The following is a 23,796-nucleotide window of genomic DNA, read 5'->3' as shown; positions in this document are numbered from 1 at the left end:
ATGAAATTAGGTAAGTACCATTTACATTACTAACACATATAAATACTTATCGTGAAGTTACAACAAGATTGTTCTAATATTGTCAAATCATTTTCTTACATAATTGTTAATGAAACTTTTAAATTTTTATTTTTTTTTAAGTAATAATTAAAATCTGTATCATATTTTATAAATATTATAACATAAATAACGTTATTTAGGTGCACGAAGCTGACGCATGTTTAGTACTAGCCAACAAGTATTGCCAAGATCCCGACGCGGAAGACGCTGCGAACATCATGAGGGTCATTTCCATTAAAAACTACTCAGATGACATCAGGGTTATAATCCAGCTGATGCAGTATCACAATAAGGTATTTGGAAAGATCATATTTTTTTTTAATTATAATACTTAAAGAAAATAACAGGAACGGCTTTAGCCATTCAAATGTTGTTAAATATGAACAAAAAATCATGAAAAACCATTACGAATAATCTTATTTTAATTGGTTTAAATTTTTAGGCCTACCTCCTGAACATTCCGTCTTGGGATTGGAAGCAAGGCGATGATGTGATTTGTTTGGCGGAACTAAAGTTAGGTTTCATCGCGCAGAGCTGTCTCGCGCCTGGTTTCTCCACCATGATGGCAAACCTATTCGCTATGAGAAGTTTTAAAACGGTTAGTTTTTTGTTTTTTTTTTTCACGCATCTGATTGAATCTCATCTAAAACGATCATAGGGGACATTTCGAGTACTGGGAGAAACTCTTTTTGCCTCGTTAATCTACTGTCTAGCTTATAAAAATGTAAGCTCCGAGGTTCAGGTCCATTCTAGTTATTAAAAACTCATAATGGTAAAGAGTCAAATAAACTGTTATTTTGTTAATAAAATTGGGGCTCTGGATTCAGACCCCGGGTTGAGACAGTAAAATGTTCCTCTGCCCGTCTGTGTTTGGGAACATACTTTACAACTACAATATCTCCTGCGCAATTGGCTATTCTCTTGACCGATTTTGGTCCTGCTTTATCGTATAAATCGAGAAAAGGGGATGAGCTCCGAAATTTACCTAACAAATCGCATGCGGAATTTTCGCAGTCCCGACGAAAGGCTAAATGGAGTTATGACTACAAAAGAGGTACCGGCATGGAGATGTACACGGAGACACTCAGTTCATCTTTTATTGGAATGCAGTTCAGGCACGCAGCGGAGTAAGTGAGAGAGTACGCTTGCGAGCTGCCGAGTCAACGTTACGAATTGAACTTTTATACCAGTTCAATATCCATTCCATAATGTCGTCAAACGACGTCACTAACCGCCAACCAATACACAACTACACAGCTTTTCGTATAGTTTTGCTTACGGTCTGTTATCTTAGGTCAATATTCCCAAGTTCCCAAACTTGCACAAAATAACTTGATTGTATGACAAAAAATAGATTAGTAATGATAGGACTTTAGTAGAAGATACTAATATTGTAAAATATTTGTCCAATGTAAAATTTTGATCTACAAAAACGGCGGGCACATTAGTAAGGTTAACATATCTGTGATTGGCTGTAACTAACTCGGCACGAGCTTCAGCGTCTCCGTATTGGTTGATTGCAGTCCCCCGACACGCAAGCTTGGCAGAACGATTACCTGCAAGGTACGGGGTGCGAGATGTACACGGAAACTCTGTCGACATCCTTCACTGGAATGAGCTTTCCACAAGCGAGCGAGTAAGACCTATAGAATCCTACAACTCCATTAATATCATTTAGTATTTAATGCTACTTGCTTTTACTTTAACATGACTGCCATTGTTAAAATAAAAATTATCCGTAACTAATATTGTAAATTTCAGAACGGTGGAGATTTTTACTTTTTAAATAAAAACTGCATTCGGTACCGACTTTAAGTGTGCAATAATTTTAAAATGTATATAAACCTAACTTTTGAATGAAAAAGCTTAAATATAATTCAATAATAAAATAAATAAATATTTAATAATATATATTTTAATTAATACATGATAAATGATTCCCTAATTAATGTTAAAATATAAATAATAAAGCAATTGATTTCTCGCAGATTATGCTTTACGAAGTTGAAACTCCTGTTACTGGCAATCGAAATCAAAGGTGAAGAAGGTACAGATAGCAAGATCTCAATAAACCCAAGAAACGTGAAGATACATGCTAATACCCAAGGCTTTTTTATCGCCCAATCCGCGGACGAAGTTAAAAGGTAAGATAGTATTGCTAAAAGATTTTATCGCTTATCAAAACGATAGGAAATTTATTAAAAAATACTTTACAATTTTGTAATTTCAGAGCTTGGTTCTATTGCAAAGCGTGTCACGAGGACATCAAAGACGAAACTCTCATCAAGAAATGCAAATGCAAAAATTGTAAGATCCTTGCTTTCTTAGATAAAGTACTTCTGTTTAATGGCAACGACAAACAATGATGATACTGATTATTTAATAATTTTTAATGTATATGAATAATGAAATTCTGTGACATACTTTCTGGAAACGTAATATCACTTGCTGTGTCCTAATGTCAATAATTGTCACTATTTTCTAAACTAATTGTATGTATGTCACTTATTACACTCCAGGAATTTGTACACAGCGTATATACGTCACACAATATGTCCTTTACTTGTAAGACATTAATTCAATATTCGGCTAAAATTTTAGTGACCGCGCACCAGCGGAAGGTTGGAGCCGACATAGGTAACTTGCACTACACATAAGCATACAGATTGACGTTTTTCAATTTATTTTCGTGTCTATATAATTTTGAGTTGCTTTAGTGGTGTTGCGTCCGTACCTCACAGACTGGATCGGCTGCAAAGCGTTCTTGATCCGTGCTCGTTACACCCTATATTAGCGATCATTGTGTTTGTCTGCTCGCTCGTGAATGGATATGCCATATGCCAAATACAATAAAGCACTCTGACACTATATCATTTTCTATGCCTCTTGAGAAATCTCTCACTATGTACTGAATTTGTTCGATTGTGCATCATTCAATATTATAGAAACACCACAAACGCAAAACAAAAATTACGTTTTTCACATTTTTGCAATGATTTTCTGGTGCACAACTTAGAGTCAGCTGGTTCGAGATAAGGCGTAGATATAAATTGATATGATGCACTTCAGAGCCTACCCCGGCATATGCATGAAATTGAAGTAGAGTTGAATTTCGCAAAGCAACTTGCACTTTCATTTATTCCCGAACACTTAGTTTAAACACTACGTCTATAACGCAAATCCATGAAAGCATGTCTCAGAAAAATCAGAGTGAAACAAAGACGCTAAAATTATTTCATGGGGAGTGAGCTTAAAATGATATAAAGGCTTCATACGACAGTCCCGGCTTGTCTGCGCTAATGGCAGTGACTAACGCACGGTCGAGAGATACGGTCGCTACTCATTATGATATCATCTGCGCCCTAGTAGAATCAAATCCCAAATCTCCCGTTACGAGATTACAAAAAATCCAACTATTCGAAATTTGGAGATTAATAATTTGATTCTTCTAGTTCTAACATCAAATCCCCAATCAGTCGAACAGGAGCGTGCCTTCGTATGTGTCAGTGTTTGGATTTTTCCAGATGTCGGAATGATGATGATGCAGACGGGGATGGTGAAACAAAGTAATACATATCGAAGTGTCGACGGTACGGAGCATTGAACTGTGCAAATTACCGTACCTCACAATACTAGTTTTTTTTGCATTAACTAACAAGCGCTCCAAATTGTTATAAAATTGGGCTAAAGTATGCTATTTCACCAGCGAACGATACACGCAAATAGAAGAAAGCAATGCTACTACACGAACTTAACTGCGATATTGCTTGACAGTGAATAAATACTAGGTTTCAAGGGGGACGCAATCGTTGTGCTTTTGGATACCAATAACCAATACTAAATTATTAATACAATTGTAACTGATTTAATTTTAAGATCATGGTACTAAGATAACACGGAGTGACTATTCTTTGGGAATTGGTTACCAAAAGTCTTATTTCATATTCAGCCACCTAAAGAATAAGACAAAATGAAAAGCTTTGCATCTCTGTCTGCATATATACCAACATATAATATATATATATTTTATTTGCCTTAATCTCCTCCAAATATCCTAAAATAAACAGGATTAAATGTAATTTAATAAGTGAGCAATAAACATTTGTTTCTCAATTCAGTGGCTACATTCAGGAAAGGCGTACGAGCCGTCCAGATGGTTGGCCGGGCAAGTACGTAACTATTGTGCATACGTTTCAATGTAAATGTCAATGTGGTGTTAAGATGCGATGGTGTCGGTGGTCGCAACTCGCACGCACCAAAAATTATAGCAATATCGTGTCCTGTTATCATTGTCTTGTATACGTTATCTATGTGCATTTTATACAGCAGTTAGATGTTTCGCCTCTCTATTAGCCGTAAACATAGAGAGAAATTTTGTGATGTAATTTTATTTTGGTCTTGTTAATGTTAAATTATATCGTATCAATATAAAAATGTACTTAGGAGTATATTTGATCCTTAATTTACTGCATCGAAATAGCCCTTCCGAAATGGATGTTGTAACGTTATAGTTTTAAACGTGCTTATAATTCAAGTGAAATTTTTTAATTGTCATCATCTTGCGTAGGGAACGTTTTATTAATATTAGATGGCCCCGCCTCGATAGAAATAAAAGGACCTTGCAGTGGTTAATCAGTGCCTCAGATTCCGTCGAAAATATGGTATACGCTACTGTCCATCGTGTAAGATCTCAGAAAATCATTATTAGAGTTCGATTCATATTAAATATTAGAATACTAGAAGGCTCAGAATACCCCAAATTTCATCTTTAATTCTCATTCCATTCCCACTAACATTAGTCATGATTTCATTTTAAATTAATCAGTCTAAATACAAGAGTTCTTTAACAGTAGTTTAGTTCTAGATTCACACAAGCTTGTCTAATAAATGTTTTATTGTTGTTACTTTAGATGTAGCGTGTTTGCATGTGAATGTTTTGAGTATGTCTATTCTAAACTTAAATTAATAAATATTGATGTTTTCTTCACTGTAAATTTGTCTTTTAAAAATCAGTTTCACCTTTCTTATGAATACTTATCTATGCTAATAATGTTTTACGTTAAATCGAAATAAGCATATTTTTTTAGTCATGACCTTAGAATTGTTTGAAATATGAATGATTTTTTTTTTTCAATTAGCTTTTCTTGCCATCGAGGTGAAACCGATTGTCATCTTTTTAATATAAATGTAATCGTACCTCATTAAAGTTCGTCATACAACTTTGTTTAACAAGTACATTTGCGATGTGTAGGTTGTTTTATCGATTGAGTGGTGTATCGGAATGCGAACTTGTGCTGATGTTTTGCAGATGACCACCATCCTCCCCCCACCTTCACGCCGCCAGAGTTGCCCAAGAAGGTCCATGTTCGAGGTACATCTCAGGCTCAAGGGACTGAGTGATTTTTTTTTATTTTCCTTATACTTTCTCATCGGCCAACACATTTACAGCCAGATGCTTACCCATAGGTTAAAGAGTTGCACTTAGATGCTTCACCACGCCTTTTCATAGCGAGCACCAGATGGCTTATGGAAGCCATTGGAAGGTCTAAACTTGCTTTCACTAAGCATGACCCCATAGACTAACTTACGCTTGTGCGAGCGATATCCTCCCATTGACGAAGTTTAGGTTTCACGAAACAAATGAAGACCTGATATTGACACAACCTGACAGTAATATAATTTGTTTTGCATCACACTTTCTTTTCACGAGGCGAATATAGATTGAAGTAAGAAAATCATTGATCTTTGCTTCTTGGTTAACTCTAAAGCGGATCTATTCATTTCTGGTTTGTATCCTAACGCCAGGCTTGCGGATCTGTGTCATGGCATTGCATCTAAACGTTTTTTTTTATCATCTCTATTGAATGATCTGTTATTAAGCTTCTTGTCGTAGAATTTTGTAAATTCTATCCTATAAATAAATTACTTGATACAATTTTATTAACTACCTTAATGTTTAGATAATAATTTTCCCTTTTTAAATTATTGTTCAAGGTGAAATCGCTAGGGAGAGGGGAGAAGATATTAGTCGTAAGTACATATATAAATATAATATATAATATATATTTCTCAGACACTATAAATCTCAAGGATTAGAACTAATTATAAATTTTTGAATACGCACTTAAAGTTTAGTTGAGACTACTTAGATAGATATTAATCTATAAATATAACAGAAGTTGATTAATGAGTTAAATACGTTTTATTCTTGTAATCCTTTTATGTAAGTAAAATTATTCATTCTAAAACAATGAATAGGTTTTATATTAGCATAATACTGGTAAATTTTCTGTTATATATGTTGATGAAACTTAACAATTTTAAACCATACTAATATATAAATACCACACCGTGCATAGATGATAGACGTTGTTGTTGTCCGATGAATTGAATGCAAGATTAAATAGATAACAAGAATGCAATATTTTACTTCATTGGAAAGAAAAAAAGAATATTTTATTAGGAATATGAAAATGTAAGCTATTTAGGAATTGTATTAATATCTTTGATTAGAATACCAGAAGGCTATGACGTGTGAGTAGGGTATTTGCCGGATGTCGTTATATAACTTACGCGTATTTAAAGAGTTTTATAATATATACGACACTACTGATTTATTATGATAATAATACACTACTGAATTCGAATATTTGGTTACGTGGTTGGTTACACATCATGATTTCAATAGTAACTTTACTGGTAACAAACTGACGTGTATGTATGACGACAAGAGTGCTTCTAAAAGCCTACTTGACTTAACATTGAATAAACTCATAAAAATAGAAAGAGACAAAAAAACTTTGAATAACCTCATAAAAATAGAAAGAAATCAGAAATGTATGGAAAATGTTTTCAGTCATAAATCGTAATCATCGGAGTGCGGCTCCAACGGCCCTGTTGTCTCCGATGGCGAACCAGCTCATGAACACAACGACAACGAGGCAAGTCAACAAAGTCAAACCAAACGTCAACAGAGTACCGCCGGATACGTAAGTAATTCGTTTATTTAAACTAGCTTCCCTATTCTTATACTAAAAAAATATATTTCTTAAGTTATCCCTAAAGTATTAAATTAAAAAAAAAAAAAAAACAACGATCCATAAAAAATGGTAGACATTAAATTTCAAAATAGTAAGATTATGGAAAATATTGAAAACGATTTTGCCTTATAACTTAAGCAATTTCTTTTAAGCAAATGCTGATGGAGTTCTATAGCTTCTTACCAACTATATAGCAACTTTTCAGGATCTACAGAGGTAAAAAAATATTACGTAGTTGACAATGATCAACATTTTATATAGGACGAAACGTAAAATAACGGATTTTGATAAGTAATTTAACAGAGAGGTATTACAGGTTTTTTATTTATATAGGTACAAGAAAGGAATACAACAGTATATCATGGAATACTTACACGAAATAATATATTTAAAAAAGTAGTTTTAACGATATTCAATTTAAACAAAAAAGCCTCAAATAACATACGACTAATCAAAAACCCTGTAAAATTTGTTTATGTCAAATTAATTGCTGCTTTTTACAAGCATTTGATGTCTGCTGTTACTTAGCACGAAGTGCACTTTGTATGCACGGCACAATTATTTATGTATATCTCTGTCTAATGATTTGTCCTTACTGTGTTGCACTTTTACGACTCCTTATAACATTGGAGACGAAACTCTGGCCCTGTTTGCAGGAATACGCAAGACCAAGATACCAATTACCAAGCCTATCATCTAGCCTACGAAGTGAAAAAACTCATGTAATTTTTATAAAATTATATATCACTTAGTTCTTTTCTGATATTCGTAGTTTTGTATCTACATGACGTTGTTCTTTCAGTCTTGTAGAATGAAGCTATGTGTAGTATGTAGTTTACGTTTCATGTAGTTGAGTTGGAATGGTTATTTTTTTTTTTACTTGTGTATCCACAGTTCCGGATCGCACGGCACGTGTTTATTCGTTGTTTGTAGAATGCCGTAAAAATATTATTAAATCAATGTTCGATTTACGTTTACCAACTTTGAATAGTGTAGTGTAGTTAGAGCACTGTGCAATTATTATATTATTTGCAAAATGATATTGTTTGATAATTTACGTATTTTCTTTTATCCTCTAATACTCGAAGCAAATTCATTTGATATTTAAATGACAATTTATGCCGTTAAAGTTTTTTGCCTTTATATTATAGTTTTAGTAATATATTTATTTAAGAAAATGCTTGGAGAATTAATTTTAGTATTTTATTTTTAACTTTCCTAATAATTAAATCAAACGCTAAAACGCCCATTTAAACAAAATCACCAAATAATTCAATAAGCAAGTGTTTGAAACATGCACAAGAATAAAAACTATATATTTTTATTCATTATTGCACCGTGTAAAGTGACGCACGACTGACAGACATTCCTGTCAGAAATATAAATGTCAATTTATCTTTCTTAATTCAGGCCAACTAGCAGAAGTAGTGGCGGCAATCAAAACAGCAATGGTGTAAGTCTGCCTGCCGGCCTAGCAGACGACCAGTCGAAAGATTTCGACTTCGAAAAGACTGAAATGAAATATGACTCCACAGGCATGTTCCATTGGAGTCCAGCGAGGAATTTAGAAGATTGTATATTAGTATGTATAATTTATATGATTAATATTTAAAATAAATAGATTACTTCTATTCTATTTTGGAAACTATGGAAGAAAATATTATCCGTGTAAAAAATATAAGAAAAAATTAATACAATGCAAGCCAATTAGTGTTTTATAAAGATAATAATTACTTTAATATTTAATATACCTATATCCGATTTTACTTGTTGTGTTCCGTTTTCAAGGTTTAGTCCTCCAAAGAGTTTTAGCGCATCAGTGATTTAAGAAATTGTTTATATTTCCTACAGCGCCAATGTTCTTGAAATGATGTAGTTTTAGTGTATTATGATTTCAAAATAATTAATAACAATATCAAAACTATTTTATTGCTTAACAGGACAGGAATCAAGCGGCGATGACAGTGCTAAATGGTCACGTGGTAGTATGCCTGTTCGCGGACCCAGACTCGCCTCTAATAGGACTCAGGAACCTCGTGATGCCACTGCGAGCATCGAACTTCCATTACCACGAGCTGAAGCACGTCGTTATCGTGGGCAGCGTCGAATATATCAGAAGAGAGTGGAAGATGTTGCAGAATCTACCCAAGATTTCTGTTTTGAATGTAAGTTGGACAAAATCATACTTGTTTTATATATACAGTTCATAATGACACTTTTGTCTTTTATTGCAGATATTTTTTTTATCAATTTTGAATTAGCTCAATTAAATCTTAATAATGGAGGCACACTTTGATCCGACACGCTCTCTTCCAGGGTTCACCGCTAAGCCGGGCTGACTTGCGCGCAGTCAATGTGAACCTGTGCGATATGTGCTGCATACTGTCAGCGAAGGTGCCATCGAACGATGACCCGACGCTGGCCGACAAGGAAGCTATCTTGGCTTCGCTGAACATCAAGGCGATGACGTTCGACGACACGATCGGCGTGCTGAGCGCGGGCGCGGCGGCCAACGGCGGCGGCGCGCAGCCCCCGCCCGGCGCCGCGCCCGCGCCCGTGCTGCTGCAGCGCCGCGGCTCCGTCTACGGCGCCAACGTGCCCATGATCACGGGTGAGCATCGCGTATTGCTTCGTGCAGTCGGATATCATACACTATATCGCAATTATCCTTTTTGAAGTGTTTCCGGTGAAACACTTCAAAAAGTAGTAGGGCACTAGTGTAAATAAAGGCCCGAGGGTTATGACGTCCTTGGTTGACGGCGTAAGAAATGATTTAAGCTTCTCGCAGTGCCAAAGCTTATGGATAAATACCCACTGAGTATCGGGTGGCCTGACTGTTCGTGGGTCTTTCTAAAAAAACTTTATAAAAAAGTGACTTTCGATGACATATCAAATATCTAATGGAATTCATTTCGAACAGAATTGGTGAACGACAGCAACGTACAGTTCCTCGATCAAGACGATGATGACGACCCAGACACGGAGCTGTACCTAACGCAACCATTTGCCTGCGGCACTGCATTCGCTGTCAGCGTGCTGGACTCCCTAATGTCCACTGTGAGTAATATTCTTTACAGTTAATTTAATTTAGTAACTCAATCAACAGATTCAACTGATATAAATTATTCCTAAGTCTTCATTATGACTATCAAATGTAGTGTTCGTGGTGCTCGTGGCCCACATTACACAAAAAATCTTAAAAAACAACTTTATTTTATATACTTCTTGTTTTACAGACTTATTTTAATCAGAATGCCTTAACACTGATTCGATCACTGATCACTGGTGGTGCCACGCCTGAATTGGAGTTAATCCTCGCAGAGGGAGCTGGTCTCCGCGGAGGGTACTCCACGCCCGAGAGCTTGGCTAACAGGTTAATTTTCTTCTTATAATTTTCGTATATCTAAAATAAAAGATTTTTGAAAATTATTATCGATAGAAAATCAAATTACCTCATTATTTACAAAAGCTTTTGTATTTATCTGTTTGAAGAAGTCACTACATATGTATGTACCTACATGTTTGCTTAGACAACTTTCAGAAAACCGTCTCTGTTACGTTAGCGAACCAAGTCGGAAGCATAACAGTTCATTAACGTAAACATTTCTGCTCCCTCAGAGATCGGTGTCGAGTCGGTCAGATATCGCTGTATGACGGTCCGCTGGCGCAGTTCGGCGAGGCCGGCAAGTACGGCGACCTATTCGTGGCGGCGCTCCGGACGTACGGCATGCTGTGTATCGGACTTTACCGCTTTAGGGACACGTCGTCCTCGTGCGACGCGAGCAGCAAGCGATATGTCATCACTAACCCACCTGATGACTTTTGCTTGCTGCCGACGGATCAGGTAAATATTACCGGCGTTATAATAATAATATTTTTTTAAAAATTCGATAACTTTTGTCAGATAGTTCTGTTTCATTTCATTCATTTGTAAATGATCAAGTACCCATTACAAAAAAAAAATACTAGAGGTGCACAGGAGGATTAAAATTAATGTAACTTTATAGGTGTTCGTGCTGATGCAGTTCGACCCGGGCGTAGAGTACCGGTCGAGCCGGCGCGCGGCGGGCAAGGACGACGCGTCCTGACTATTGCTGTGCAGCGCCCTCACCGACGGGCCCTACTCCTACATCTAGGGGCCTGGCGACCCTCGCCCGAGGACAATCCTACCCTCCCGCCCCGACCTCCTCGACCGCCCACCTCTCCCGGACGTCGTCGATATTATCAGATTTTAGTTATCCAGCGATACCTTAACTTTTTATTTTTATTTCGGCCTTTTTCTTTTCTTTCTCACTTGCGAACTGTTTGTTATACTTTTTTCTTCCACTTTTCCTCCAATTTCACCCACTTTGAGTTGTCTGTGTCGCCAATACCGGGTTTGAGTTTTATTTTTATTTTGGACGGCATTTCCTTTCGGACACTGCACTGCAAAATTTCACTCACTTCGAGCACTTAATAGAAGATTCTAGAAGATCCGTGTCGCTTCTCGAAACTGTTTTTGGGAATAATAGACCCATAATACCGGGACAGTTTGTACAAATTACACAGGATGTTATCGAATGGATACACGACACTTATCGTCGGACATATACAGGATGTCAGAGTGATAGTATTAGAAAAGCTTTCAATGTCTCAGTATATTTTAGTCGTGAATTTAGATCGTGTCATGTCAGTGATATTAGCTAACACTTGATGGTATCGTAACAAATGACTCTGACCGTGCACATGTCCGTCGATAAAGGCACACTGTACACTATTACACTTTCCAAACTGAGGGTAGGCAGACGGTGATTTCAAGCGATTCAAATCGAATACAACAAGGACTATGTAATCAAATGCTCAATGTAAAAGAACCTTTTAAACTTTTAATTGCACGAACGCCAATATATCTGGACAAAGTATAAATATAAGGTACATACTTGCATATATAAATTTTGCTTCGTTTAGATTGTCCATTCCTTATATAGTAGATTACTTTTCATAATCACCATTAAGGTTATTTCTAATTGATATTATGTAGAAATATATTAAGCATTTAAAATACTCATCGACTGATTGATGTATTGTTAACTTCTCACATCACATATTTACTTATACATTATTCTATTATACTTTAACACCTTTATAAGTTTTCTTGAATTCACATTGAATTCGTCGTTTTTTAGAGTTTTTAAGGCTTTATCGCTTTTTATAATGCACGGTATGGTAGAAGTCTGCATACAGTTCCATTGCTCACTGTCTTCTTTTTCATATTATTTAGTTTCTCTTATTATTATTATTATTGTAATCATACTGTAGATAGTTTGGTGAACGCTTTATTTTCTATGTAATCCTGTTTATGACTAATGCACAGGAAATATTGACATTTACCAATTATTAAGCTTCACCATTACTATAGTTCATTTTTTTTTTGTTTATTTTTTTAATAAATATTTTTTTTAAAGTATTTGGTTTTTTCGTTCTCATTTCCTCAAATAGGGCGGGGGATTGTCAAAGTGGACGTGGTTTGCGGCGCTGCACAATAAATAAACGAACTGAAACAAATTATATGAAAGAAAATATATAATACTACCATTGCAATTGCGAGAATGTTCTGATCCAATGGGATGTACGAAGAGCTGAGTGCAAAGTGTAATTTTGCTGTAAATGTGTGATATTATTTTGAAAACGTCGTTGTTATTAATATGGCTTTTGAAGCCTGCGATGTAATTAGAATTAACTCCGGGTGCTTTGACGATTGTGGACTCTTGATAGTTTATTGTATTAGATAAGATAAAACTTTAAATAACTGCACTAAACATATTCTAAATAAAGAAAAACTAAACATCGGGCAGTTACTTGAAGTTCCTTTCTTAGAATTTACTAAATTAGTCAAATTCGCATCACCGTGGTTAGTATCGTACACATAGAATCATTTAGTGATCGAACTTAATGCAATAATTTATTACTAAATCACAATTACAAGATGTTTGATGAAGATCGCGATGAATATAATAAATAGGAATATAGTTAAATAGAGACCGCAACGAGCTAAACGCGTTTTATTCACGCTGTTTAACACCGCATTATATTAGTCGTTAACGAATTAAATACCTCAAATAATAGTGTAATTTTTTGAATGTTAAATAAAATTATCATTTGTCAAACATCCTGTATATAGTTTTGCGTGTATTGGGGTTCGTGCCTACTGAAAGATGCTATGGAAATTCTATATTAAATTCAATGTAAATAGATACAAGTCGGACAATAATGAGGTTCACGAGATCAATTGCAAAACAACTCGTTTTAAAATAGCATTAATTCGCTCATTGCTTAAAATCGATAACATATTTATTGGCCGACTGTACGATTACGATAAAATTAATAAAAATGTAAATGCATTACGTTTGTGCGAACCCTACGCCTGATAACATAAGGTGAAACTTATCGATTGTTTTTGTCAAAATATTTCAGCAAAGTCGAATTCCATCTTTAAGCACAGTTTCACCCAAAGTTTGCGGCATTAGATTAATAATTAGGATCACCATTAAAATAGGATAGGCAATACCGGCCTTATTTATACATAGGATAATGAAACACGTAACGTAACGTCAGTGTCGTTTAATCAACTCGGTCCAAACGAATTATAATGCTAAATGCAATTCGTAACGGAATTGAGTATTACAACAAATACACTGCCATTTTTTGTGTAAATTCTAATAGTCCAATTATTTAATTTAAATCACGAATAGTGAAAATAGTTTCACGAATGCGGAGAAACGTGAAAATATATTATTATTGTAAAACGTAACGAATTCGCACCAATACATTCGTCTATTGCGTTTTCATTTTAATAAATCTCGAAATAAATGTTACGATAAAAATAATATAGTATGGAAAAGTAGGAATAAAGATAATCGGCTAAGTGTTGCGACATCTTCGACGAACGTTACGCCAAATGATAGGCTTGATCAGGTAATGATGTATTCACTGCAGTGACGTAACGAAGTTATAATCAAGAGGCTTTTGGCGTAATTTATTAATATTTAAAACGTAATTTTAATATTCCGTGTCTTTACATTGTTTGAGATTGATATTTTCAATTAAAATCGAAAATCGTGAAGTGTTTATTCGTATCTGCACTCTCACATGATAAATTTTTAAATAATAACACGAGATAAATTGGCAAGGTATAGGTAATAAATTCGAAAAATTATTGTACCTAGATAGTTGACGCAAGATATCTTTATCGATCGTAAAATTATAAAAAAAAAAAATGAGATGGTTGTGCACGATAGGTATTTAAATCAAAGTAATCGGTCTGTCCAAAAATTTATTCTTATCTATCTATTGTTGTATTTCTGTATAGCAATGCGAACGGTTCGATTGAGTAACCCGGATTTTAGCGTGAGGGATTCAAACAGCCGCCTCGAGTCGAACGATAATAAATATAAAAGAATTTAGCAATCATCGGAGTAGTAACCATGCATGCCACTGAGAGCCTGTAGACGCCAACAAATGATTAGAGTGCCGCCACCAACAGCTGCAATCTCTATTAAACATTACTAGCTCTTTGTAAATAGTCAAATGTAATTTTGTATGTTACGTAAGAATTTTTCAAAATACACCTTTGCATTAAAAATAGATGGCTACGGCTGCTTTAAACTTTATATTCGATACTGTCGTGTGTAGTTTGTTGGGAATTAGCCTTCTGTCACTGTATGCTAGTTAGGTTTAGAATTCGGACGTCTCATTGTAAAAATGTAAAATACACGCTAATAGGTATTTTGAATTAATTATGAATGTTACATCTAAGGGTAATACTAAATGATGATTTTTCCTTTAATATTTTTATACAGCATTACAAATATTTATCGCAATTAAAAGTTTATAGAGGTGGATCAGTGTGCAATTTAAATAGTGTCTAATTGTATAATCGCCTTAACAAGAGAGAATATTGCTGAGTCCTTCTGCGTGTGGTTGCATGTGGTCTAATGTTATCGTACGTAATAAATTTTTATGCTCTATGCATGCATCTCGTCGCCGATCACGATTTTATTGTGATGATGCGTCGTTACGTCAAAATAACGATTACTTATAATACGATCCGATTTGTAACATACTTCAAAACGGTAGTCAATTTTCAGTTATCTTAATAATATAATAATTACCCTAATGTATAAAAAAAATACTTAACTAAACACCATATCAATAGATGCCTTGTATATCCACATTTACCGGTTTAAATGCTAGATAAAATATAGATAATTCTGTAGAGGTCCAACATAGAGGCCAAAGTTGTTAAAATAGTTTGTTACAGTACACGAGTAGGTTTATGACGCGAAAACCTTGTACAAATCGGATCTTTAAAGATTTAGTATTGAAACGGATTTAGTATTCGAATTCGAGTAGCGACTTTTTATTATTTATAAAATAATACGTAAATAAACACACACTGTACCGTGCACGCGCACAAAGCATTCGTGTACAGACGAAGATTAAATATGTAGTAACGTCTTATCTAATGAACTATATCGGCGGTGTGTTAGTTCCTGAATTGTTTCGGTTTAATGACTTTCTCTCACGAAAATTTAAGTCGAAAATTATATAAACACTAAATGCCTATTCGCAACTAGGTAGTACCATGTTCTGTGTGCAATAAAATCCTAGAATTAACAACATTGTTGACTATTGCTAATAGCTTGAGGTTGTTAACGTTTTTAGAACAGAATGATGAATTTTTATGTATTATATACGTATTTAAAAAAAAATCTTAACGCTCTATATTACGGATATACGCTAGACCCTTTTTGTAAGCTGATGCCATCTTGTCGTGTTGTTATACGCATAGTCCTGTCTTAATTAAAGTAGAATCAATATATAATGATGGCTGTGAGGTAACTATTAAAACAATTTAAATTTATATTATGTAAATGAAAAGATTAAAAAATAGTAAGGAAGAGATCGCTATGTCGTAAAGACGGTCAAATGCTAAGTTTTTTTGTTATGATTTGGCACTGACTCTTGATATTAGGCGTCCACGGTAATATCTAGACTGCCTAAAGTTTATGATCGATGATACCTAAGCTTACATTTAATCACTTATGAACTTTAGATTTTAAGATATATATTAAAATGCTTTATCTATGTCTAATGTCATTTTTAATCTATTAGCGCCAGTGCCAAGACAGAGCAATTGTCCAATAATTTGATCAGGTATTGGCATCGATGCCGCCATTCATGTTGCGGGTTGCCATACTGTTGTTTGAATATGTTCACCTCTTAGCTCACATGTAAGAATATAATTTAATAGTCTTAAATATACGTCGACTCTAATTCATAGCGACCTGTTGTATAATTATGTTGTAATTAATAAAAGTGTTATTACATTCATGGCAACCCATGAACTCAAGCTCACAGCTTTCTTCGCAGTTGCTCAAATTTCTCAAATCGTAACCCCATGTTTCACCGCTTCTAGATGCCCATTTATGAATTTAATATCACCATATTTGCGGTTGGATTCAAAACGAGGCGCTTAAGAAAGATTATACAAGTTTCCATTCGAAGCATCACAAAGGCTCACTGAATTAACCTGTTTTAATTTATTTTTTTTCAATATTTTATATAAAGCGGAGACTTGTATCATCATTTAGACCAATAGCTGATACTGTAAAATCGAAACGAGAAGAACTTATGTCGATTTTATAGTTACAGTGCAAATAGAGACCTGATTAGCGAGTCGAATTTTGTGTGTTGCCATTTTCACGTAATATTACATAAGCCTCGACACTTGTACGATAGCAACACTTCCCATACAAACTGCCAAAATTTGTGGAAATATAGCTCTTACGGTTTATTATAATAGAGTAAATATTGGCTTGTTATAATTTTGTAGCAGGAAATGTTGCTGTGTGCACTAAAAAGCGAAACGACTGCACAACTCGGGAAATGTAATATTACCCCGACTGTTCGAAATGTAATCACAACACAAAAACAAATTATTTAATATTGTTGATGTTGATTGTTAATAAAATGCAAATAATGTAAATATCAAAATAAATTCTGTATTTGTATTTGAAAAAGTTGTTTTTATTTACTTTCCATCCAACCCATGAAGATAACTTCATAACTAGTTATGATAAAAATGGACGCTTATGTTATGACAAAAAATACATTTAAAAAATAATATAGTTTATATATTTTCATTTTCTACTATGTTACAAGCACATATGTACAATAAATTAACATCACATATAATTTATTTAATAATACTGTATGTGTTAAAAATTATAGGTTTTTATGGTAAAGAATTCATGAAAAAATTGACAATTTAAAAACTCTGACATTTATAACAACAAGCTAGTTACATAGTTATTCAAATTAAATATGTATATTTTTTAAATAGTTAACAAGCCTGTGACAATTTCTATCTAGCCAAGCTTAAATTTATCTAAATAACCTTTTGACATTTTCCTCGAGCGTAACTTCTTCGCTGAACTAATAGATACTTTTTTCTTCTCTTCTTCCAAAAGTAGCGGAGGAAGGGAAACTTTTCTGACATTAAAATGATTTTGTATACCATTACAAATTTTAGATCCCTCATTTGGTGGATAGTCGGGCGTGTAAAGAGGTTCCAATTTTGCTAATTCTCTATGCCTTGCTGTCAAAACCCTGGCATTCAACACTTTACTGTTATCTGTGACAATACTGTTATAGTTCCTTGTATCGAGAGAAACAAAAGACTTGGCACTGTTCCTTTCGTAGTGGATCGACGAGCCCGGTCTTGCATTTCTCATCCATCTCGATGAGGCCAGATCAGAACGGAGTATTGAGGGATTCGGTCGCTTTCTGTGCGACGGGCTACGTATTTGAATCGGTGTTATGTGTAATAACGAACAGAAGGTGTCTGGGAGGTCAGAACTTTCCTCAAATTTGAAAGAAACTTTCTCTCTTGATAATTTTGGCTCGTATATATCATCTGTGATAGACACGCGCGGCGAGTTCTGTGGGGTAACGTCTGTGCTACTCTGTGATAATCTCTCTTCGCTCTCACTGAACTGTTCATAATCACTGTAATGCATTGCAATGACCTCCTCGTGTTCCGTTTGACGATGGAACCTTTTCTCCGGTAGCGGTATAGCTTTACCAACGATTCTGCAACATATTTTTATTTAAATACTTTAAAAATGTTAAGTGACATACTCGGTAAACATACAGAATCGTATGACATAATCTGAGGGGAACCTAAATAAGAGAACACAAGATAAACTGACTTATTATAGGAAACGGAATGTCTTAAGCGACATCACTCTAAAGGCGCCCTGACAGTAAATATGTGTGAAAATTTTTGACTAAAAACATTGATGAATCGGCGCGGAAGCCAAAGTGGCGTGCACGGCTAATCATTAAATATTTTTATTTCGGTTTTAACTGTATTCATTGCATTGTTGTCTTTTGATTGATTGTAAAAATTCAACAACCATGGACCTCACAAGGTGTGTCCCAAACTTTATTTACATTTTTCAAATACAACTTAAGTTAGTGTAGTTAGTTAGTGTAATTTGAGTTCTCGACAAGTAATCACTATTTTCCTATAATGTATTTTAATGCGTACTTCTCCTCTATAACGCACAAAAACTAGTTTTGCCGCGTGTATCCAAAATAATATACATTTTTGAACGATACCTTAAAAATGTCTAATCGAATAACTCTTTAAATTGATAATTATACTTAAATCAATAACTTTTATAACTCGAAAAAAAAAGTAAGTAAACTTTAGGAATATTGCCGAGACACGCACCTACATATTTTACGAGTGACATACATTGACTTATATGTATACTACTAGACAAGCTGTTCAAAATTAAAATTGTGTCACAGTTACGGAAAAGAGAAAGAAAGAGGAAGGGGAAGTTAGTTCAGAAGCCAAGATGGTCGCGCTGGTGTGTTACAATAGTCTTTATCTTTATCTTTTTGCCTCTGAGGGTATTATTGTGAAATTATTTGTCTCTATTAGGGTTGTTGGAAGTGATTAAGATTTGAGAAAGAGGAGGAGGAAGAGGAATTGTCACGCGCAAATTTAGAGGATGCGGATGAGGATGAGGATATTTTTCGAGAAAGAGGATGCGGATGAGGAAGCGGTAGAGAAAGTGTATTAGGAAGAGGATGATAGGAAATTATAAATACTAGCGGACCCAATCGAAAAACCGTTGTCCTGTAACTAGGTACGTAAAATAATTAAACTATTCTAAACACACAATACACAATAAAGAATCATCAAAATCGGTCCAACAGTTATGGAGGAGTTCAGTAACACTACACAAGCACACAATTTATTTTAGGAATTGAAATGATATATAGTATATAACAAGAATGCAGTCTTTATTTTTTATTAATTACTTAAGTCGAATGTTATTAATCAAAATAAAGGAATTGAATACTAATAATCAAAATTAATTATAGGGAGGTTTATTTTTATAAAAAATAATTTGGACGCTGTATCTCCTGACAACCGGTTTCTTAGCTCATCATATACTCATCCAGCATTGCTAAAAAGTCGTTCACTGGGCATACTTTATGGAGAAGATAGGTATTGCCGTACAGCTCCGTAAAACTCCGAATATTTCGGATTATTTTTCCACCATAGAAGGTCTCGCTCGCCCGTTCGACAATCGAAATTCCTCATGAATTGCTCTTAAATTTTGAGGAATCGATAGCGGAACCCAAAACATTGCGGAACTTCCGCATTATGAGGAATCGGAAGAGAAATCCTCAGCAACCCTAGCCTCTATAATGGTCATAATTATAATTAATTACAACTTAGAAGAAAATGAAAATCAATCAAATACTTACTACAGAAAATTTATTCCCTCAGAAGACTACTGTTATCTGAGAATATTTTGTAAAAAAAATAGTAGTTAATTTTTTATTTATTTATTTATTTTAGCTTTTGTTATTTTAAGTAATCGATGGCGGTAAATATACTGTACTTCCCCCTGTACCCCCTCTTAGATAATAATAGTAAAGAGTAAGCGAAATGGCATATCAAGATGTTTGTCATACATATAATTTTCGTCAAATAATTTATTCAGAAGCTAATATGAAATAAATCATAAGTTGTACATTTCCCAAGCTTTTTAAAGCATTTTTCCCTTCATAGGTATTTTTTTTGTATCCGTCGATATTCGACTTATTGAGAAACGAATAGAAATAGTTGTTTTTTATCTTTGATGATATCTTCACAACTGCGCAAAATATATTATAGTACTCAGTGCGTGCAAGCACAGATGCTCCCTTTCCTCATCTTCCCTTACTCTGATAATCCGATTGGAATGGCAAATCCAACACGACTGGAAAGAGTTCAGGCGCCAGACCAACTCTTTACGTGCGGTCCGAGGCACTATTATATTATTTCAGAATATAATATATTTTTTACAGAATTTCATTTGATATGAGAACTGCTTTTACAGTTTAAAACATACCATAGATATTAATTAAAAAGTTAAATTAACCACAGTCAATAAATAAATTCATTTTTATCTTTCAACTTAGGTTTTTTTTAACCAAATCAAAAAGAAATAAATCAGAAATAAATATCAATAATAAAGTAAGGGGGCGTTCAAGTATTACGTAACGCAATTTGGGGGGGGAGGAGGTGTCTCGTATAAGTTACGATGCGTTACAGGGGCGGGAGGGGGTTCAAAACGGGAGGGGGTCTTTCTTACTGTTGTAAGAAACTGTTACTCCCGTTTTGAAGTTACGTAACATTGTTTTTTTTTTTTTAATAAAAAATTAGGGAATCAAAACTCCCAAATTGGCATCCCGAAGATAGCATGCAGGATTCAGCAAAACCAAATTTGGCGTGGTATAGCATTCACGTCCGTGAATCGCAATATTTCTTACAGGTTATAAAATGCGCGGATAAATCCTGCTGTTCACCACCGCAATGTGCATTGAAATCTGTGTTTGCGGATGCTGTCATGCCGCCACCTTGCCTTTTTTTTTTTTTTTTTTTTTCCTCGCTGGAAAAACGCGTTACGCGCTTCCCCCACGTGATGGAAGGTGGGGGGGTGTGTGGGACTCCCCGGAGCCCTGGACGCCGAGTGCGCCCAGGTACGCCGGGTTTACCCACTAAAAAACCAGCGGTACCCTCTCCGTCTTTCGGCGGGCGCCACGGGATCGCTTGCGCATGCTACCGTGACGCCCTGACGGTCGGCCCGCCTATGCGGGCCTCCAACACCTAGAGGGGGTTCTCGGGGTACTGAGACCCCCCCTAGTCCCTGCGACGCCTATTGAGGCGGGGGGAGAAGGTGCGCGTAGCGCTTCTTCCTCCTCCCCGGTCGTCTTCGGCGGAGCGGGTCTGCAGCGGCATCCTCTTCCCGCTCCCGCTCCGCGGCTTCCTTCTGCGACATCACGCTTTCGCAGAAGGAGCGCATCTCCGACCAACACGTCTCACTACCGAGCATTTCGTTGACGATGCTCGGCAGCGAGAGGTCTCCGCCCATAGTCGCCGCAAGGGTGTGCCTCTGGGGCCCCCACGCAGCACACTCACTCAGGGTGTGGTGCGCCGTGTCGACTGGCGCACCACACTCGTGGCAGGAGGGTGACACCTCCCGCCGCGCTATCCCGTGCAGGTACTTACCGAAGCATCCGTGCCCGGTAAGTACCTGCGTCATCCTGAAGGTGAGTGTGCCCTTCTTCCTCTCGACCCAGCGACTCAAGTGGGGCCGGATCGCCTCCACTGTCGCCAGGCCCGCCGTGGGTGACCCCAGATCCTCCTGCCATCGGGCGATCAGGGCTCGCTGGGCTAGAGCCCTGATCCGCCCGACCTCCGCCGACCCTGGACGGTCGCCGCGGTTCCTCGCCTCGACCCGGAACCGGTACACTTCCGCGAGCACCTCCGCCTGGAGCTCCCATGGCGGATCGCCCGCGAGAAGTGTCGCCGCAGCCCACGACACCGTACGGTACCCTCTGATGCCTCTCACCGCTATGACCCTCTGCGGCTTACGCAGCAGGGCCCGGTTGTCAGCGGTGAGGGCGTCGACCCAGATCGGGGCACCGTACAGCGCCATCGACCTCACTACGCCGGAATATAGACGCCGGCATAGCGATCCCGGCCCCCCCACATTCGGAAGGAGGCGGCCGAGAGCGGCGGCATGCCGCCACCTTGCCTACTTCAAACGCCAAGCAAGCTCATAGTATCCAGTTTGCTTGACAAAGGAACATCCAAGTCTTCGCCACTTCTTGTGAGGTTGTTTGTTGATCTATCACCTCCTCTAGAAGGGTTTGTACATCTATACAATCCGACCTAAAGATAAAAGTATGTCCAGCCTGTGGGATCTATTTCACATCTCACAAGAGTGTTCAAATGCACTGTAAAAATGTACAAAGAAAAAAAATTAAGTACCAATTATATTTTAAGCACAGATTTTACCTGAGTTGTGGATGCAGCTGTCTCCATTGCCGGCATTCTTCAAGAATATTTGGTCTAGAACACTTTTCCCCTTCCTCATCATACAGAGTCCTTTCAATCCTCTCCCACTCTTCGGTCAAACTCTTGGTTGCCTCTGCTGTGTTCCTTCTCAGGGCTGAACCAGAGCTACTGTCGCTTTCTTCACTATGAAAATCTGAAAAGTCAGCATAAATCATAGTTAGTTAGTTAGTATTTTACCAGTAAGGGATCATACCATTATAATACCATTTTTATAATGAAGATTATATTTATTGACATAATAATCATTTCAAAAACTTTTTTTACATTTATTGAAAGGACAATCTGTTACTATATATTTTGTTTACATATTTTTATTCAATTGAATACATTTACATATTGCATAATTTTCGCATTAACTAAGTTAGCAGTATGATAATTTTATGTGTAAATATTTTTTATTTATTTTTGGTTTTGTTTGGTTTACTTTATAAGTTTTTTAAAAAACAGTTTTTTTTTTTAATTTTAACTAAGTTCATTCAAAATATTTTACACCAAATAAAGTAATGAATTTTGAATTTGTTATCGTTATATCTTTATATAAAGAAGTTTTATTGTATACCTGTTTCACTTTCTGAGAAAAAATCAGAAAACGGTGTACTAGCTCTCTCTAAACTATCATCTGCATAATGAGGTATCTTGTATGAATAAGTGAGATTTCTGTTAACGAAACTACTAGAATTCGCAGATAGTGCAGGTAATTCTTGACCTGACCGATAGCTAGCCCTTTGTTGAGATATTTGAGGCAAATAATCAATAATTTTATTAATATTTCTCTCTCGAGCGGATAAAATATATTTACGTGCCGACATAATCACTTAATAATCCATGAATTCCATATTTCGATTGTCCTAGTCTTTAATGTTTTTATTTTTTGTAAATAGCAGGTTAATTAACTGATATTAATACAAAATAATTTTCAAAATATCAAAATCGTCAACAAATCAATAAGCAATAACAGAATTTGAATGACAGTCGACAGATAGTAGTGCTGGGAGTTTTTTTCAGAAACAGTTTTAAGAACTAGTTACTTTAAAAAGAACGAACGAACTGTTTCTGGATTTAAAACGAACGAGACGACACTCGGCACCGGCGGCCGTCGTTTTGGTACTGCTTCGCGAACCGGTTCCTTTCACGTGTAACTGACTAAGCACTCTATTTTGATAACCGTAAGGACTATTATTGTATGAATATTAAACCAGTTATAAAGAACTACTTTGGATTTGA

General features: G+C 36.0%; 2 protein-coding genes across 11 annotated transcripts in view; one reads left to right on the top strand and one right to left on the bottom strand.

Annotated features, from left to right (window-relative positions):
- LOC125065498 (calcium-activated potassium channel slowpoke) overlaps nucleotides 1–11,375 on the top strand; it is a 61,991-nt gene extending 50,616 nt beyond the window's left edge. For 3 of the 10 annotated variants that reach the window (XM_047673142.1, XM_047673143.1, XM_047673141.1), the window contains exons 10-27: nucleotides 201–353; nucleotides 503–658; nucleotides 1,584–1,696; nucleotides 2,049–2,204; nucleotides 2,291–2,367; nucleotides 3,585–3,650; nucleotides 4,179–4,229; nucleotides 5,369–5,431; nucleotides 6,055–6,090; nucleotides 6,917–7,049; nucleotides 7,757–7,822; nucleotides 8,511–8,682; nucleotides 9,041–9,265; nucleotides 9,417–9,711; nucleotides 10,021–10,157; nucleotides 10,337–10,473; nucleotides 10,719–10,944; nucleotides 11,108–11,375. In XM_047673142.1, the coding sequence (XP_047529098.1) occupies nucleotides 201–353; nucleotides 503–658; nucleotides 1,584–1,696; nucleotides 2,049–2,204; nucleotides 2,291–2,367; nucleotides 3,585–3,650; nucleotides 4,179–4,229; nucleotides 5,369–5,431; nucleotides 6,055–6,090; nucleotides 6,917–7,049; nucleotides 7,757–7,822; nucleotides 8,511–8,682; nucleotides 9,041–9,265; nucleotides 9,417–9,711; nucleotides 10,021–10,157; nucleotides 10,337–10,473; nucleotides 10,719–10,944; nucleotides 11,108–11,188 (2,343 nt within the window). In that variant the 3' untranslated portion in view covers nucleotides 11,189–11,375. Of the gene's footprint in view, nucleotides 1–200; nucleotides 354–502; nucleotides 659–1,583; nucleotides 1,697–2,048; nucleotides 2,205–2,290; nucleotides 2,368–2,661; nucleotides 2,698–3,584; nucleotides 3,651–4,178; nucleotides 4,230–5,368; nucleotides 5,432–6,054; nucleotides 6,091–6,916; nucleotides 7,050–7,756; nucleotides 7,823–8,510; nucleotides 8,683–9,040; nucleotides 9,266–9,416; nucleotides 9,712–10,020; nucleotides 10,158–10,336; nucleotides 10,474–10,718; nucleotides 10,945–11,107 lie in introns of those variants that run through there. The other 7 variants (XM_047673145.1, XM_047673144.1, XM_047673146.1 and 4 more) reach the window with 7 other exon arrangements.
- Nucleotides 11,376–17,253: 5,878 nt separating this feature from the next.
- On the bottom strand, nucleotides 17,254–23,549 carry LOC125065499. Its single transcript, XM_047673153.1, has 3 exons — nucleotides 23,132–23,549; nucleotides 22,513–22,705; nucleotides 17,254–18,233 (listed from the first exon to the last, which is right to left on the bottom strand). The coding sequence occupies exons 1-3, from the start codon at nucleotides 23,379–23,381 to the stop codon at nucleotides 17,510–17,512; spliced, it is 1,167 nt and encodes a 388-aa protein (XP_047529109.1). The 5' UTR covers nucleotides 23,382–23,549; the 3' UTR covers nucleotides 17,254–17,509.
- Nucleotides 23,550–23,796: the final 247 nt, after the last annotated feature.

Source organism: Vanessa atalanta, chromosome 7 (assembly GCF_905147765.1).
Source record: "Vanessa atalanta chromosome 7, ilVanAtal1.2, whole genome shotgun sequence".
Taxonomy (NCBI): Eukaryota; Metazoa; Arthropoda; class Insecta; order Lepidoptera; family Nymphalidae; genus Vanessa; species Vanessa atalanta.
This window is presented reverse-complemented; position numbering and strand designations above follow the sequence as displayed.